This window comes from Callithrix jacchus, chromosome 14, assembly GCF_049354715.1.
Source record: "Callithrix jacchus isolate 240 chromosome 14, calJac240_pri, whole genome shotgun sequence".
In the NCBI taxonomy this organism is placed as follows: domain Eukaryota; kingdom Metazoa; phylum Chordata; class Mammalia; order Primates; family Cebidae; genus Callithrix; species Callithrix jacchus.
The window spans coordinates 91,014,692-91,033,593 of NC_133515.1; the positions used below are offsets into that span (position 1 = coordinate 91,014,692).

An 18,902-nucleotide genomic window follows, 5' to 3' on the forward strand; every position below is an offset into this window, starting at 1 on the left:
CAGACATAAAAAGAGTTAAAGGAGAGTAAGGGCCTCGTTTGCCTTTTCATTGCTTTGGGCTATTTGGCATTCAGAATATTTATCCTAAACCTTTTTTGCCTTTAGAATTCAGCAAGCATAGGTCCTGGTCAGTTTATACATGCACTGTCCAGTGATTGCAATGTAGGCACCATTTTAAATGGTCTGCCATTACAAAGTATGACTTGAATCAAGATACCTAGATTTAATGTGTAGTAGCTCTGATTTCTCTGGTAAGTCACTTTACCACCAAGCTTCAGAGTCTCTGTTTACTTATAGAGCAGGGGTCTGAGTTGTCATCAGTTATTCAGAGGATTGATCAGCAGTTGTAAATCCTCATACACATATTGGCACAGTTATTTTTATTGTTAGACTTGAAAGTTCGAACATGATGAAACTACTATTTCATGATATCTGTAACATTCTGTATCCTACGTCTCACATTAATTTTCTCAGTTGAGTCACAGTACAAGTCTGGCAGGTTAGAAGGTAATGCAGATTTTAGCCTGAACTAACTACTCTGTGAGGCCAAGGTCTGCCCTTTTGTCTGTCTTTGGGAGGTCGTTGCTATCTAAGCTTATGACCTTTTATAGTAGATTCAAAAGTAAAAGTAACGCCACTAAAATGTTTCTTTATCTGCTTACACTTGTCAATATAGTTGCTTTTGGAAATTCTAGAATATGACTATTTTCTGATAGCCAAATAGTTTGCTTTCCGATGGTCTGCAACATTAGAATATGATTTGAGCAGGGTGTGGTGGCTCATGCCTGTAATCCCAGCACTTTGGGAGGGTGAGGCAGGTGGATCGCTGGGGTCGGGAGGTTGAGACCAGCCTGACCAACATGGAGAAACCCTGTATCTAATAAAAATACAAAATTAGTCAGGCTTGGTGGTGCATGCCTGTAATCCCAGTTACTCAGGAGGCTGAAGCAGGAGAATTACTTGAACCCAAGAGGCTGTGGTGAGCTGAGGTGAGCTGAGATTGCGCCATTGCACTCCAGCCTGGGCAACAAGAGCAAAACTCCATCTCAAAAAAAAAAAAAAGAGTATGATTTAAACTTCTTTCCTTTTTGTGCTTACATGAGCAACACAGCTCCTAATGGAGTAGAACTTGACAGGTGTCAAAAATACAGGAATTTAAAAATTTGTCCAATAATTGTTGAAATTTCCAAAAGTAAAAACAAATGTCTTTGTGGTGGAAGCATGCTACCTGGTACTCGATAAATATTTGCCAAGTGGATGAAAAGCTATTCTTTTACAAAATAAAATACCTAGTAATTTTCTAGTGTCCTGATAAAACTTCAATAAAAAGGCAGCCTTCAGAAAATGCAGTTTATTCATCTAGATTTACTGTTAAAATCTCATCTTTTCACTGAGCTTAACTACAGTATAACTGGAAACCGTTATGTGGTACTCTTGCTGCATAATCGGGCACACAGAATAGCATTGTTCACTGGTGCTGCTCTCCTCCCAATGGGCAAGGACTTCTCTGGGACTTGTGACATAATCTCAACAAGCATTCTCTGTGTTTGTCATTACAGATTGTCTTTTGTTCCTTACCTCCTGGAATCTGCCCAGATTTTTCCCCTCTCCTTTCCTCGGCGTCTCTTGTTTTTGTCTTATTCTTGCTTGCACTGTAACTTGGAACAGTGGCTCCCAGCTATGGTGAGACACACCTGTGATTCATAACTTGTCTCTCAGTCTCCACATCCTCCCACAGCGTGGGGGTGGGTCTTGTGGCCCAGCCCACTACTAATTCTTCCTCTGGGAACATCAACCTGATAGTAGCCATGATCTCTCATCTTTCTTTGCCCACTCTTCCTGTTTACCAGAAAGGACCTACCAGGAAGTTTTCATCAGTTTCTCCGACTGCCTATAGTTAACACTGCTGTACTGTCTCCTGAAGCTCAGAGTTTATTTTCATATCACACTCCCATAAATGGTTATTGAAGCCCTCCTGTGTGTTAGGCACTGGGGATGTGGCCAATTATAAAACAAATGAAAACTTTTGCCATCTTGGAGCTGGAGTTTGAGTAGGCTAAAACAAAAAATGAACAAAATGAGTAAGTGAAGTGTGTAGCGTCCTAGAAAAATAAAGCAGGGAAGGGGAATGGGAGTTCTGCAGGGAGGTGGATCCAGGGGCATTTTATTTTGAACAAAATAAAACACCCAGATAAAGCCTCTCTGAGATGGTGACCAGGGGCAGAAACTAGAGGGGTGTGAGGATATCTGGAGGGAGCCATGTGGATACCTGGAAGATCATTCTGGGCAGAGGGATCCCTGAATGATCTTCCTGAAGATCACACGCAAAATCCCTGAAGCAGGAGCAGCCAGTGGTGCCTGAGGAATAGTGCAGAGGCCTGCGAGGTGGGAGGGCAGGAGAGAGGAGGAAGTGAGGGTCTGAGTGTGACCTAGGAAATGAGGGAGATTGTTTACGTTCTTGTGGGCTATTTATAAGAACTTGGCTTTTGCTTGGAGTGAGAAGAACCCATTGGAGGGTTTTAATTAAAGGAGTGACATGATCTGATGTGTTTTAACAGTATCACTTTGGCTTGCCAGATTAAAGAGGGGGAAGGGATCAGAAGCCAGGAGATCCATCAGGAAGCTAGTTCAGTAATCCAAGCACAAGATGATGATGACTAGGGTCAGGACGGCAGTAGGGGACGTGTGAGAAGTGATCTGGATGTATCATAAAGATGGAGCCTACAGGTGGATTGAATGTGAAGTGTGAAGTATCAGGTGGCCTGAGCAACTGGAGAGATGATACTGGCATCCACTAAGGTGGAAAATCATAGAGGAGGAGCAGGTTGGGAGATGCTTAGGAATTTGGTTATTGATGTTACTTTGATGTGCCTTTTAGACATCTGCAGGGGGATACTGAGTATGCAGTAGAACACGTGAAGACTTTCAGAAAAGATGTTCAGGCTGGAGTGCAAATGTGGGCGTCTATCAGTACGTGAATAAGCCATGAGAGTCAACTAGGCCACCAAGACTCTGAGGATGTAGAGGAGAGTTCACGGGCTGAACCTTAGGGCCCTGCAACATTAGAAGTCTGGAGAGTTGAGGAGGAGTAAGCAAAGGAGTGTGGAAGGGCAGATCAGTGAGGTGGCAGGATATGAGGAGAGCAGAGGCAGTGACCTGGAAGACAAGTAAAAAAGGATTTCACGAGGACAGAGTAATCAGCAATCACAGACCTAGTGACAGGTCGAGTAAAATAAGAGAGGAGGCTACCCGGGGAGATTCAGAAGTTCCTTTTCTTTAAAGTGAAATTTCTGAAAATAATGTTAAAAGTATAGTTTTCTGGCTACATTTAGTAAACATTTTTCTACAGTGATGCAGATTCCTTTGTATTTCTCGAAATTGGTTCTACGGGTTCTTTTTGTTGTTGTTGAGACACAGTCTCACTCTGTCACCGAGGCTGGAGTGCAATGGCACCATCTTGGCTCACTACGACCTCCACCTCTTGGGTTCAAGCAATTCTCGTACCTCAGCCTCCTGAAGAGCTAGGATTCAGGCGCCCACTGCCACACCCAGCTAATTTTTGTATTTTTAGTAGAGATGAGGTTTTGCCATGTTAGCCAGGATGGTCTTAAAGCCTAACTTGTCTGTTCTAATAAAACCTCCCCAGTTGCTTTTAGAATTTTTATTTGGGTAACTTTTTCTAGCCCGCTACTTCTAAGGTTTCTATGACCTGATTTTTTAATCCAGAGCCTTTCTTTTCACTGACAGATTTAAGCCATTTACATTGATTAAAACAATTTGATACTTTTATTTGTATCTCTTTTTTTTAATGTATTTTCTATTTACCAGGCATTTTCTTTGCTGCTTTTTGTTCTGCTTATGTAGGGGCTTCTGTCCCATTGATCAAGTTTCTTTGTTTCTTTCATTGCCCTCTGCTGGTTGGGAAATTATGTATTCTATGTCTGTTCTTTGAGTGGTTACCTTTCTGTTGTAACATACATGCTTGCCTTTGATCAGTATCTCTACCTTCTCCTGATCAATGCAAGAAGGATGATTTATCTCTAATGATACTCTTCTGTCTTTCATGGTACTCCATTTCTGTGTTTTAACTTCACCTTGTATTATACCTACCAGCTTACTCATTATTATCGTTTTGTACAGTCAATGATTATTTTGATTTTTTACACATTTACTAGTATTTTGGTTCACCACTTCTTATATCTGTTTTTTTTCCTTCTTATTTAATTTTCTTCTTCCTGAAATACATCTTTTAACAGTTTCTCCATTCATGTCTACTAGCGGTAAATGCTCTCAGACTTTGTATCAAAATGTCTTTATTTCTCTGTCATCTGTGAATGGTAGTATAATTAGATTTCTGGCTGGACAGTTATTTTTCTCTGTGTTGTGTGTTGAGTTATGTGCAGAGTGTCTAATTGCTCTTCATGTGGTTATTCTGGTTTTTCTTTCTGTTTAATAATTTTTCGCCCTCCTTGGTGTTTTGGTATGGATTTGTTTTTATTTTTTTCCTAATCAGAAGCCATTGTTCTGAACTTGGGGCATTCATCAATTCTAGAAAAGTCTCAGACATTATAATTTAGTATTACCTCTCTCAGTTCTTTCCATTCCCTCCTCCTAGACTACTGTCAGATGTATGTCATTCTGTCCTCTGTGTCTCTTAGGCTCCATTTCATGTTTTCCATCTCCATTTTTTTTTTTTTCTTTAGACCGAGTCTCGCTCTGTCGCCCAGGCTGGAGTGCAATGGCACAATCTCGGCTCAATGCAGCTTCTACCTCCCAGGCTCAAGTGATTCTCCTGCCTCAGCCTCTGGAGTAGCTGGGATTACAGGCACCCGCCACCATGCCCAGCTAATTTTTTTGTGTTTTTAGTAGAGACAGGGTTTCACCCTGTTGGCCAGGCTGGTCTCAAACTCCTGACCCCAGGTGATCCACCCACCTCGGCCTCCCAAAGTGCTTGGATTACAGGCATAAGCCACCACATGCCTGGCCTTCCATCTCTGTTTCTTTCTGTGCTGCATTCCAAGTAATTCTTTAGATCTGTTTTCAGGTTTACTAATTCCTAGGGTGTGTTTAATCTGTTATTTAGTCTATTAATATATCATTTCCATGATAATATTTGCCATTGCCATTTTTATTCTTTTTCAACTATGCTTATTCCTTGTTTTAATAGACTACCTATGGCTTTAAGCCCTTCATTATGTGTCATCAGTTATGTTAAACATATGGAGAGAGAGGAGAGAGAGAGAGAGAGAGAGAGAGAGAGAGAGAGAGAGAGTGTGTGTGTATATATATATATATATATATATATATTTTTTTTTTTTTTTTTTTTTTGAGATGGAGACTCGCTCTGTCACCCAGGCTAGAGTGCAGTGGTGCAATCTCGGCTCACTGCATCCTCCACCTCCCTGGTTCAAGCAATCCTCTGTCTCAGCCACCTGAGTAGCTGGGATTACAGGTGCCTACCACCAGGCCTGTATAATTTTTGTATTTTTAGTAGAGACAGGTTTCACCATCTTGGCCAGGCTGGTCTGAATCTCCTGACCTCGTGAGCCACTGCGCCTGGCCTAAACATATATATTCTACATCTCCATTTGTATTTTTGTTCAATCATATGTTCTTGCGGTTCTAATCATTTTCTAATTTACAATGAATTTTTTCCCCTAGTTGTTTCTTTTTTTCCTTTGAGCTCATCTTTAGTGAGACTTGGTTTTTCTGTGGAATCTCATGGAGTCAAAGTTGTGAGTGTGACCCTCCAGGCCAGTGGCACAGTTCCTTTGGCCAGTCACCCTAAGGGTATCACCAGCTAGTGACCAATTTTTGTGTTCTTTCTTCTTTTTCTTTTTTTGAGATGGAGTTTCACTCTGTCGCCCAGGCTGGAGTGCAGTGGCATGATCTCAGCTTACTGCAGCCTCTGCCTCCCAGGCTCAAGTGATTCTCCTGCCTCAGCCTCCCAAGTAGCTGAGATTACAGGCAGACGCCACCACACCTGGCTAATTTTTGTATTTTTAGTAGTGATGGGGTTTCATTATGTTGGTCAGACTGGTCTCAAACTCCTGACCTCAAGTTATCTGCCCACCTCAGCCACCCAAAGTGCTGGGATTACAGGTGTGAGCCACTGTACCTGACCAATTTTTGTGTTAATTCATCTGAATTCTTGTACTCCATGTTTGTGTAAGATGCAAGCCAGCATTTCCATTCATTACTTAATAGACAAAAAACTTTTTAATAGTGTCAGTCTTCTGGTGAGAGAATATTTTTCCTGCTCCACCCTGTAATCTTCAGTCTCCTGCCAGTTTCCTCATTGGCCAAACCCAGGCAGAAGCCAATGAAAACAGAAGCTTAGAATAAACAGTATGCAGGTTGGCCTTTTTGCAGCACAGAGCAGAACAGGGAAAGGGTGAGAAAGGGAACTGGGCACAGACTGGCCTAGGACCCACACAGCATCCTACCCCCTAACAAATATTCCCTGACTGCTGGCGGCCAAAACGCTGTGCTGTTTGCTACTACAGAAATGTGTTAGACACAGTCCCTAATCTGCAGTGAGAGCCACAGACTACACACATCAGCAACAGACAAGTTAGATGGTGTGAAACGTTAAAGTGCAGACATAAACCAGTACCATGGAAACACAAAGGAGAGGCTGGTCTGGGCGAGTGGGACAGAGGGACAGGAAAGGTTTTCCCGAAGAAGGGTCCCTTGGGCTGCACCTCGAAGGATGAGTAAGATGGTTCTTTGTGGAGAACAAGGTGTACAGAGGACACCACCGGAGCAAAAACTGCAGAGCCGTGGAAAGCGCGTGCAGCCTGCAAGGCGGCGGGAGGAAAGGCGGGCAGCATAGTCAAAGCTGAGGTAGGAAAGGTGGGCTGAGGCTGGCTTCTGGAGACTCCGGAGCCCATGCCACCAAATTAGGACTTCATTCTGCAAATAATGGAAGCTGTTGAACGTTTGTGAGGGAAGGAACACAAAAAATGTCAAGGCTGGCTTGAGCTCTTCAATAGAAATCAAGTGTGAGTCCCACATGCAACCCCATATGTAACTGAAAATTTTACAGTAGTCCCCTTAAAAAAGTCAAAAGAAACTGATGAAATTAATGTTTTTTCTTCATTCAGTGTATCCAAAATACCTTTTCAGTATGTAATCAATAGATTATGAATGCAACATTCCCCATTTCTGTTTTTCTGGGATCGGCTTCCCAGTTGAGTGTGTATTTGACACTTAGAGCACGTCTTCCTCTGGCCCAGCCACACAGCGGGTGCTCATAATCACAGGTTGCTAAGGGCTACTCTGTTGACAATGCAGGTATTAGAGGGTGGAAGAGGGGTGTATTCTGTCCATAAAACCCGAATTCCTCAGCTCATCAGGACTTTTCTCAGGGCAAAAAAGAGTTTACCCCCTCTCCCCCCAAAAAAGAGGATTCTGTGGTCAAATACATGTTGGGAACTCTGAGCTCACCACGTTTTTCTTTAGCACAGAGTTTCTCACTGCCTAAGAGGCGAATGTGCATTGGGGCCCTGTGAGCGAGATGCACAGTCTGCAGCACTGTGGATTCACCTGACCGCACAGGACAGGAGTGTCAGGAGCCTATTCTGGCATTTGCTGGACTCGGGGGAGCAGAGAACCGGGCAGCAGGCAGAGGCAGAAGACAGAAGGAAACGTAGGAGAGGCACAAGGGCTGAGAGAGGCAGGGTCGAGCCTCCAAAGCAGCCTGTCATCCAGGGTGCCCGTACTGTGGGCTGGCAGAGGGGGGTGCAAGTTCAGAAGGGGTCACTGAACTTGGCAATGCCAAGGTCATCATTACCTTCCTGAGAGCAGTGTTGGGCAATGGGGCAGAAACCAGAATCCCCTGAGTGGAGATGTGACAGGGAGAGCTGGCAAGAGTTGGCCATGGGTATAAACGCCTCCAATGACATTTGGCAGTGAGACCAAAGAAAGGGGGTGCTGAGGAGGGAGCAGGGTTGGAGGAAGGGAGCTTGTTGGTTGGTTTCGAACAGTGGGATAGGAGGGACACTTAGCAATGTTTATAGGCTAAGAAGGAAATGGCGAAGAGTGAACATAGAAGCATGAAGGAAAGGGAGGGCCCTGGAGGAGAGGCTGATTACAGGCAGTGGCTTTAGAAAGAAACAGAACCCATCCTTCCCTGACTCAGGAAGGACGCACAGGGGCAAGTGGGCAGACAGAAGGGGAGGAAGAGGAACCTCGTGTCTATTTTTTCCCTGACATCAGCGGTAAGAACCCCGAAAGTGAGGGTAGGAGTCGGGTTGGAAACTTAGAGGGTAAATATTTAAGGTGACTGATGCCTGAATCCCAGCACTTTGGGAGGCTGAGGTGGGCAAAGCACTTGAGGCCAGGAGTTCGAGACCAGCCTGGCCAACACAGCGAAACCCTGTCTCTACTAGAAGTACAACAATTAGCTGGGGATGGTGGCATGCACCAGTAGTCCCAGCTACTTGGAGGCTGAGGCAGGAAAATCACTTGAACCTGGGAGGCACAGGTTGTAGTGAGCCGAGATTGTGCCAATGCACTCCAGCCTGGGCGACACAGGCATCTCAAAAAAAAAAAAAACGTTTAAAAGCCATCATGATGAAATGCTAAAGGTCAGCTAGGCATGACATGCCAGGCGTGTCCCCATATTATCCTGCTAAAGCTAATGCAATGTATAGTCCAGCTTTAGAAACAATAAAATATCTAAGACTCTTCCTGTTATTCCAAGGTATTATTCCAGATAGAGGGGCCAATATTTGTGGTTTTTAATGTAAATTATTGTTTCCCAAAGTGTGGCAGTTGTATCCTCATGGTACACAACTCAGTGACACACAAAATGGACCTATTTTATTTGAATGATTAGGTATTTACTTTAATGACTATTAGAAGAAACATAATGAGAGTACGTATAGAGAAAAATATCAAGTAAATAATAAGAGAGATGGAATGTGGCTGTGGCAGAAGTCCTGAAAGCAGAACATGAACTTTGTAAGACACTGGTAGGAGAGGTGGGGCAACCTTGTCCCTCCATCAGTCACCTGGCCACACTGAGCAGCACCACTGGATCATATCAGGAGGAGTTCCATTTTGCCAGGTATCTGGCCTCCAAGCCTCTCCTCTTTGCTCCACAACAGCCTCATCAAGCAGACGTTTGGATTAGCCTCAGTGGTTTTTCAACACTCTCTGCAGTTCCCCCTGGCAAAAGATAATAAACTACTATCTCCCTAAAAGCTTAACAGTTTTGAACATGACAGTGGCATTATGATTTCTTTTTCTTTCTTTCTTTCTTCTTTTTTCTTTCCTCTTTCCCTCCCTCCCTCCCTCCTTTTCCTCCCTCCCTCCTCCCCTTCCTCCCTTCTCCCTTTCCTTCTTCCCTTTCCCCTTCCTCCCTTTCCCTTCCCCCCTTTCCCCTTCCCTTCACTTTTCCTTCCTTTCCCCAGTTCCTTTCTTTCCCTTTTTTTTGAGCCAGGGTCTCTGTTATCTAGGCTGGAGTACAGTGGTGCAGTTAGAGCTCACTGCAGCCTGGAATTCTCAGACTCAAGCAGTCCTCCCAGCCTTAGCCTCCCCAGTAAATGGGACTACCGGCACATGCCACCATGCCTGGCTAATGTTTTTTTTTTAGTTTGGTAGAGATGGGAGTCTCACTTTGTTGCCTAGGCTGGTCTTGAACCCCGAGGCACAAGTGATCCTCCTGCCTCAGCCTCCTACAGTGCTGGAATTAAAGGCACCACATCCAGTCTATGATTTCCTTTTAGAAACACCAAGCATAACCGGCCTTATTCATTTTTTTTTGTCCTCTGTGGGAGTAATTTCTTTAAAGCCGTTGACAACATCTGTAGAATATAGAGTAGCCGTCTTCTTTAGAACTGTCTGTAAGCCCAAATCTGTACAAAATACATAAAAATGCAAAGGAAATTAGAGAGAGCAACAGGCCCTGCTCGATGGAAGGTGAGTGTCCTGGCAGGTGCAGGGGTGCACCTCCTCTCTGCTGCCCTTCCTGGGTCCCTCAGCTACAAAAGGCCTTCCCTACTTCATCTCTTTCCCGGTTTTCTGACACAAGCCACTTACCGCCTCATGTTGTAGCTTACTGGTTACCTACATGCTGTCAATCTAAATAAGAGAGAGACTCTAAAAGAAACAGGTTTATTTGAGAATAGTTATTGCTGGGCACAGTGGCTCACACTTGTAATATCAGCACTTTGGGAGGTTGAGGCAGGCGGATCCTGGCCACCAAGCCTGGCCAATATGGTGAAACCCCATCTCTACTAGAAATACAAAAATTTGCCACGCTTGGTGGCACGCACCTATAGTCCCAGCTACTTAGGAGGCTGAGGCAGAAGAATCACTTGAACCTGGGAGGTGGAGGTCACAGTGAGCCAAGATCATGCCATTTCATTCCAGCCTGGGCAACAGAGTGAGACGCTGTCTCAAAAAAAAAAAAAAAGTAGTTATTGCAATGGGAATATGCCAGCCAACAGGTGCATATTCAGAGAGGTAAAGCAGGAAGAAGTTTTTAAAGAAAACATGAAAAGGATCACATAATTTCTTTTTTTTTGTAATTATCCTTGGCTGCAAGAATCAATAACCAGGGTGGCGCCAGTCCACGGTTGGACAGGCACTTGCTGGGCAGATATCCTTGCAGAGTATCCATGGCCTTTATGCAAGTTTGTGGTTTTGCAGAGTCTTCTGTGATAGTTCCAGTTATCAAGCATTCATGGAGGAGAACTCTCTCTTCATGGTTTTCCCTGCCCCTTTGTCAGGATTTTTAACACAAGTGACTCCATTTTGATTCTTTCACTGCTTTTGCTTTTTTTTCTAAGAAGGGTTTCCTGAGGTCTCTTGCCACATCACTGTGTATATGCAAGCCCTCAGCTACTTGTTGAGTGACTCTGGAATTAGGTCACTTCATAGTCTGACATCTACTTCAGCTCTGATGTGCTTGTACATTGATCCAAAGTGAATGCAGTACCTCTCACCCTGATGCGAGGCTGCTTGTGACTTTCCCGTCATTTGTGGCTGGATATCTGTAGTGTACCAGCAGTTATTTGTTCTAGTGAGATGAGGCAGTGGTCTTTTGGGAATTGCTGGGATCTGGGAATTTCAGGTTTGATAACCTTAGAACTTTCCATTGAGAAATCTAGAGACACGTTTCTCAAACTTTTTTTAACAGTAGTTCACAGAAATATATTTTACATTTTCAAATACATGCATAACTAAACATTTCACAGTATTTACCAAAGCTGTATGCCCGGTAATTTCTATTCATTTATTTTTTAATGCTGGGCCTGACCAGCATTTTAAAAACCAAAATGATATAATGACCCACTAATGGCTTATGACCTGCAATTTGGAAAACAGTGGTCTGAAGCCATCTGATTCATTTAATCATTTCACTAACTTCAAAACATGTCTGGAGATGGCGAGATTCTTCACCCGCTCTGCACAGTTCTGAAAAGAAATTAGGAGCATATTGAAGTGTTTCAGACATAGCTAATTTACGGCTTTGGAGCTCTAAGTTAGCTCATTAATGCCAACTCTCCGCATATGCGTGCAGTTAGCAGCGCTCTTTTTAAGGCTGTGTTGTTCTTTCAAAGCAGCATTTGTAAACCCAGCACGTCTGCTGACAAATGTCTATTTTCTACAAAGCCAACTAAAGTAATTAAACTACCCTTTTTTTCCCCCCACAGGGTGTGCTGATCTGCAAACTCTGGACACAATGCAGCCAATTGAGAGGAAAAGACAGGGCTATATTCACGAGCTGATTCAGACCGAAGAGCGGTACATGGGTGACCTTCAGCTCGTCGTCGAGGTGAGGAGGCCGCTGCTGGTGGCTCTTGGGGGATCTGCTGTCTCCCTCAAGAGATGGTGGGCATCAGTCTCAAGGCTGCTTCCACGCAGAAGCAGAGCAAGGCATCACTTTTGATGTGTGAATTCACAAATAGTGACGGCAGCTCTCACACCCTCCAGATGGTCTCTGCCCACCAGATAATGCTTTAGATTGAAAGTCTGTAATCAGCTCTTTCCCCCAGGTGAGGTCACTCAGAGTGAAGAGGGAGAACAAGGCGGCAGTCACATGCCTTCGCTGGGTGTGGCAGGAGCCCCATCAGGGAAGGACTGGGATAAATGGATGGGAAGGTCGTGCTGCGGACTGTAGCTTCCTTAGATGTTTGCCTAACTGTATGTACATTGCTGTTTTAATACCTGACGTTTTCATAAACTGACATCTCCAGAGGAACTGACACAGTGAAAGTGGTCACCTCATGTTTCTATCAGTTTGGAAAATCCGGTGGGAGCATCTATTTCCCAAATATCATATAGCTACTGTTTGTACCAGCGACCTCTGATGACAGCTATCCTTATTAAAGTGGGACTTTAAAATGATTTATGCTTGAGTGAACAAAAGAAGACTTTCTATTTCTAATATCCTTCGTTTCCATGGCTTTCCACAGTTCCCAGTGTATAAGACTCTTAGGTTGGAAGACCAGTTAACCACCCAAAAAGAACAGGCACCCCCCACCCCCACACACCTAACAGGTGCAGCGTATACCTGCCCTGCCTTTCATCACAACGGAGCAGAGGCTGTGACCTTCTGCGTCTGTTCCCCTGCAGCCCTGCCCTGGATTCACTCTCCACCTTAAACGCAGGCCTCATGCCTGGGATATCCAGACGTGGAATACTTGTTCTCCTCCCATGCAAACTCCCATCATTTTTATTAACCCCCTACAAGGATTAGCCCTGCTGCTGGTCAGAATCCAATCTTAAGGGACTGTCAGTAGGCAAAGTCTCCTTCACACTAGGACAGATGTAAGCAGGCACCAGGTTGCTTGCCCCATACTCTGAGGAATGAAACATCAGGTCTGGGTCCAGGGTTCAAGGTGAAAAGCCCCGTTCACAGGTAAGTTTCTTATAATATCCTCATGGAGGTTTCCAGAGGACAGACCATCTTATTCCCATCTGCTTCCCTCACCAAGGCCGGCACCAAGTAGCTGCGTGAACAGCTACAGGTGCATAACCGAATCAGCGAATAAATAGATGGACAGCCAGATGCCTCCCCGTCCCCCAGCCGCAGCCTCCAATCAGGCCAGTGTCTTTCCGGGGCTGCTGTCACAGGAGTGGCCTGGTGTCTGCAGTCTGATTTGGAACCTTAAAACTCTTTTAGAGCGTGTCCAGCACTTTTACCTGAATTCTGTGAATCCATGTTCAACTCAACTCAGTAAACATTAATTGCAAACCAGGATGTGCAAAGTGCTTTGCCAGAGAGCAGAGATGAAAGTTCTTGTCCCTGAGGAGTTCAGAGTCCTGTTGGACAGAGAGGCACAGGAGGCCAGTGAGGCTAAAACCAGGGGGTGGCGACCACCCAGCCAGGAAGGACTTTCCTGGTTTCAACAAGTATAAGTCTGCTACTCCAGGAGCAGGAAACAGAAGTGGGAGGGCATACACGGAGGGAGACACTGGAGTGTGAAGCAGCTGAGGGCCAGGCTGGTGAGGTCGGCAGGGACAGGTCTCAGAGTCTGCGTCTTATCACATGGGCAGTGGAGAGCTTTGAGCGATTCTAACAGAGAGCAGCACATCATAGGTATTTTGGAAAGATGACATATAAGAAGTGTCTCGGATAACTTCTCTGTTTCCTTAAGGTATTGAAAGTCATTCCCTGGGAATCTGTTATGCAGTAGAAACTTTGATTTAGAATCGAAGACAGTTGAATTGTAGTCCTAGGTCTTTCATATTCTGTCTTGACCTTGAGCAAGTCTCCCTCTAAGCCTTTATTTCTTCATGGGTCAATTGGGAATAATAATACCTGACTCAGCTTCACCTCCATCACCCATGAAGCTCATTCGAACCCTGAAAACACACAGGCATGCGTGTACACACAATTTACAAAGCACTGATATGTACAAATATGCATATTATACTTACCAGTGCTTTGTAAATCCTTAAGTACTATGTAATACAGATGTAGAGTAGTATTTCTTCCTCAGCGGCCATCTTCAGAAACCCACATCTGCTTGGAGTTAGTCTTAGGGGTGGCATAAGTTGTTACGCTGGTTCTCTGGTTGAATGTCTCACAAATTGTTGTCTAGAACTCTGAGATGCTCCACCTAACGACAGCCGGCTTCCCCGATTCTGCAAGCTCGCACAGTGCATAGCTGCTTTATGCCCACGGCTTTATTTAGCCTTCTTAACATCCCTAAGAGAGAAATCTGAGTCTCCTCTTAACAAGGAGGTTACTAGATTCAGTCCTTGTAATCAGCCTTGATAGGAGCTGCACTCGCAAAGAGTAAGAACACTATGCAATATAAAATTTGTCCAAAGTGTGCTTATTTGGAATTGCCATGATCTGATTAGTTTATGAAGACATTGTTTGATTTAGACCACATGTAGGCTGTGTATCCACACTTAAGCTAACTCGTTTTTTTATGTTGTGACTTCAGGTTTTTCAGAAGCGCATGGCAGAGTCAGGCTTTCTTACTGAAGGAGAGATGGCCCTGATCTTTGTTAACTGGAAGGAGCTCATCATGTCTAACACAAAGCTGCTGAAGTGAGTCCTGAGCATCACCTGTCATTGCCGCTGGCCCCACAGCCCCACACCGAGACTCATACAAAACCCTCTGCAGGGGCTTCTCAGCAAAGCAGCTTCAACTGCTTCTGCTCCCTCAGGCTTGTTATTTTATTATCATTTTATGAAATGTTCTTTGACTGTAAAATACATAATTATTGAGGAAAGTAAATAAATATAACAAACTATTTTGATTAAACAAAGAAAAAATTAAATCATTAAACAATATATCAATCTGTGATTCCAAGATATAAGATGTCCTTGACCCTGGTAGGGCAGTTAAGGGTCAGAGGAGAGCTGCAGCTCATGGCACAGATAAAACTGCCCAGTTTGGCGGCCTCCTAAGTCCCCATCCCAGTGTGAAGTTCTATTTTTGGGGTGATTTTCCATCCTTCATGTCTGTGAGGACAGGCTCCCAGGGGAAGGGTCAGCAGTCCCAGCTCCCTCGCAGATAGTGCGCCTCTGCCTCCACACGTGGCCTCTGCCTCCACAGCTGGTCTCTGCGGCTCCTGCTCCCTTTTTTCTCTTACAGACTGAAAATTTCCCTCTTGGTTCAACCGGGAACAAGTTAGAATCTTTCAAAAGAAACTTTGCCAAGAAGCTACAGTGAAACAAAAACAATTCTAAAGGCCTTGAAATACCTAAGTGTTTATTTTTTATTTGTATTTGTGTTATTTTTAGAGGCAGGGTCTCACTCTGTCACCCAGGCTGCAGTGCAGTGGCGTGATCCTAGCTCATTGCACCCTTGAACTCCTGGGCTCAAGTGATCTTCCCACCTCAGCCTCCTGAGTAGCTGGAACTACAGCCATGTACCACCATGCCCAGCTAATTTTTCATTTTTTGTAGAGACAGGGTCTCACTATGTTGCCCAGGCTGGACTCAAACTCCTGGGCTCAAGCAATCCTTGGCCTCTCAAAATGCTGGGATTAGAGGTATGAGCCACCTTGCCCAGCCCACTGAAGTTTATTTACGATTTTTTCTTTGCTAACATCACACCCAGGTTGGCTTGACCAGCAGAGTTTTGGCCCAAGCTATCTCCTCCTCCTGAGTTTTCCTTTCTAGTGCCAGAGATTCTTAGGTAACTCACCGGTTATCATCACCGTTGGTCTGCCTTGGGATTCGTCCTTCAGTTACCTGAGGCATTCATATGGAAATATAAAATGAGTGTGCTATTTGCAGGGCTTTGCGGGTACGGAAGAAGACCGGGGGTGAGAAGATGCCGGTGCAGATGATTGGGGACATCCTGGCAGCTGAGCTGTCCCACATGCAGGCTTACATCAGGTTCTGCAGCTGCCAGCTCAATGGAGCAGCTCTGTTACAGCAGAAGACAGATGAAGACACAGATTTCAAAGAATTTTTAAAGGTAACTCCATTCTGAGCCTTGCAGGCCAGGCTCCTTCTGAGGCTGGAGGCAACAGCACACAGTAGCCCAAAAGGTGAAGGGCATCCCCATCGGATTCCAAAGGAAACACTAATGTGGCAGAGAATTTCTGGATTGTTTTGTGTTGCCTTTATGTAGACCTGATTATTTCCTGGCACTGGGACCATCATTTTTCCCCATCTAAGAGCAGAGTATATTTTTAAGCATACTTACTTATCAGCTACTTTATACTCAACAAAACAACTAGAATGTCACTTTCTTTAGTAAATTGCATTCATTTAATACCTATCTTATTCCAGAAAGAATATAAAATAGCTTACTTTTTTTTTTTTTTTTGAGAATCTCACTCTGTTGCCCAGGCTGGAGTGCAGTGGTGTAATATTGGCTCATTGCAACCTCTGCCTCCTGGGTTCGAGATTTTCCTATCTCAGCCTCCAGAGTAAGTGGGATTACAGGCACGCACCACCATGCCTGGCTGATTTTTATATTTTTAGTAGAGACAGGGTTTCACCATGTTGACCAGGTTGGTTTTGAACTCCTGACCTCAGGTCATCTGCCTCCCTTGGCCTCCCAAAGTGCTGGGATTACAGGCATGAGCCACCATGCTAGGCCCTAAAATAGCTTACTCAGATGTATAAAATGCAACAAGATAAAATTTAAAATAATGAGATGAATAAACTGGGACAGAAGGAAATGAGAGTAGGAAACCAAGATGATACCAGGAATTAGGAGAATATATAAAACACATATCTGTGACCCTGTACATGCACCGGAAGTGTGCACAGATATCATCAAAGCTTCCGGAAACAGATGAGCAGAAGAAGAAAGGGTCGGTTCTGTGCTGCCAGGTCACAAGTTAAACATGAGAAGTAAAGCTGGAGCTGTGCTCAGGGAGAACACTATGGATAATGTAACAAACCAGCATCCTTCCTACAGGTTATTATAACAGCAAGTCACATTCTGAGAAGCCGTTTTCATTGATGTTCAGTAGCAGAAACTATTACTATACCTGTTAAAATGGTGAGGTCGTTGAACGTAAAATCTGTTTTCTTTTTTTTCACATTTGTTGGTTTTTTTGCTCATGAAATACTGCATATTGGGATCCATTAAACAGCCACAGCAGTACTTAAGGGAGAGTACGTGATGTGAATATTTTCATTATCAGAAAAGAATAGAAAATAAGAATAAAATATCAAGATGTTTAGGCAAAGAATAACAATTCTAAAAGGAAAATGGAGAAATTATAAAGATAAGAAGCACAAATTATATTACTGTGTCCAATAACTGGTATATTGAAGAGAATTAATAAAAAATAACTGATGAATCTAACAGAAAAAGAGGAAAAAACACAAGTGACAGTAAGAATGGATGTAAGGAGACCTCTTAAATTAAAAAGCATGTAATTCCAAAATATGTGCTAACAAATGTGAAAACATTAACCAAATTTGTAATTTTCCATTAAAATTTGAAAACTGGCTCAGTAAGAATAGAAAATCTTTTAAAAAATAGCAAATCTTACTAGTAAGGTACTATTAACCAAGGAGAAAAATTGAGAAAAGTAACCCAAAAAGGGGCTGGTTCACTTGATGGATCTAACGGTGAATTCTTCCCGACTCTAAAAGAATAGATGATTCCGTATTATACAAACTGTTACAGATCATAGGAAAAGTAGAAAGGGCACCTAATTCATTCTACAAGGCAAAGTGGCCATGATTCCAAGACCTGTTTAAATTATAACCCAGTATCTTTTACAAATACAGCTGTTAAACTCTTAAAGTAACAGTTCATAAAATTAAGCATTCCATGAAAATTATCTAGGATTATCTCAGGAGGCTGTAGCATACCATGTGTAGAGCAAGACAGGCTTCAGAATCCCAGCCCCATCACTGTCTTATTGTGTGACCAGAGGCACATTATTTAACAGGTGGGTGGCCTTCAGTCCCCTCATCTGTAAAAGGAGATTATCAGGCCAGGCGCGGTGGCTCACACCTGTAATCCCAGCATTTTGGGAGGCCAAGGCGGGTGGATCACCTGAGGTCAGAAGTTTGAGACCAGCCTGACCAACATGGAGAAAACCCATCTCTACTAAAAATACAAAAAATTAGCCAGGCATGGTGGCACATGCCTGTAATCCCAGCTACTCGGGAAGCTGAGGCAGGAGAATTGCTTGAACCTGGGAGGCGGAGGTTGCGGTGAGCTGTGATTGCACCACTGCACTCCAGCCTGGGTAACAAGAGCTAAACTCTGTCTCAAAAAAAAAAGATTATCAGACAATATTTTCAGAGGACTTTAAGTCAGATACCAACACATTAGTATTCAATAAATGATGACCGTAATTTTCCTTATAATGATCTCAGGGAGGCAAAAATGATTGAATGTAAGGCACTGAGGACAGAGCCCTTTATTGGTGAGAAGGGGAGGAGGCGGGGAGTTGCCAGGAAATGAACTGGAGGAAACATGGAAACCAAGATCATAGAACTAAACATTCATCATGGTAATGAGACAAACAGAATTGTTCATATATGTGCATGTTTTAAAATCCTTAACGATGTAAATAGGGTTTCAATGTCATCACAATTCTAACAGTAGTAAAAATAAATAAAAAAGGTTTACCACCTCACAATGAAAGGCCTGCTATAGGTTACCTAAAAAGCAAAATCTAGCAATAAGCTGTGTTCTAAAATGCTACTTTTTAAAAAGTCTCAAATTATAAAAATAAAAAGCACGAAGATGCTTGTGATAGCAACATATATAAATATAGGTATATCCAAAACAAAAGGGGGGCAACTGCAATAGCCGGTGATGGGGAAATGATTCGGTAGATGACAGCAAGTGTCTTTTCAGTCATGAAAAGCCATCCTAGAGCAGCAGCTGCTGTACCGGTGCTAGGGGCAGAGGCAAGTAAGATGTGGGCCTTGGGCCCTGGCATTCACAGTCAGGTGTGGAGTAGAGACATTGAAATGTGATGCCTTGCCCTGTATCACC

General features: G+C 43.7%; 1 protein-coding gene across 8 annotated transcripts in view; it reads left to right on the forward strand.

Moving 5' to 3' along the window:
* The window catches only part of ITSN2 (intersectin 2), a 171,205-nt gene that overhangs the window by 141,184 nt on the left and 11,119 nt on the right, over positions 1-18,902 (forward strand). For all 8 annotated transcript variants that reach the window (XM_035273051.3, XM_078349823.1, XM_078349820.1 and 5 more), the window contains 3 exons: positions 11,667-11,788; positions 14,412-14,518; positions 15,716-15,899. In XM_035273051.3, the coding sequence (XP_035128942.1) occupies positions 11,667-11,788; positions 14,412-14,518; positions 15,716-15,899 (413 nt within the window). The remainder of the gene's footprint in view (positions 1-11,666; positions 11,789-14,411; positions 14,519-15,715; positions 15,900-18,902) is intronic.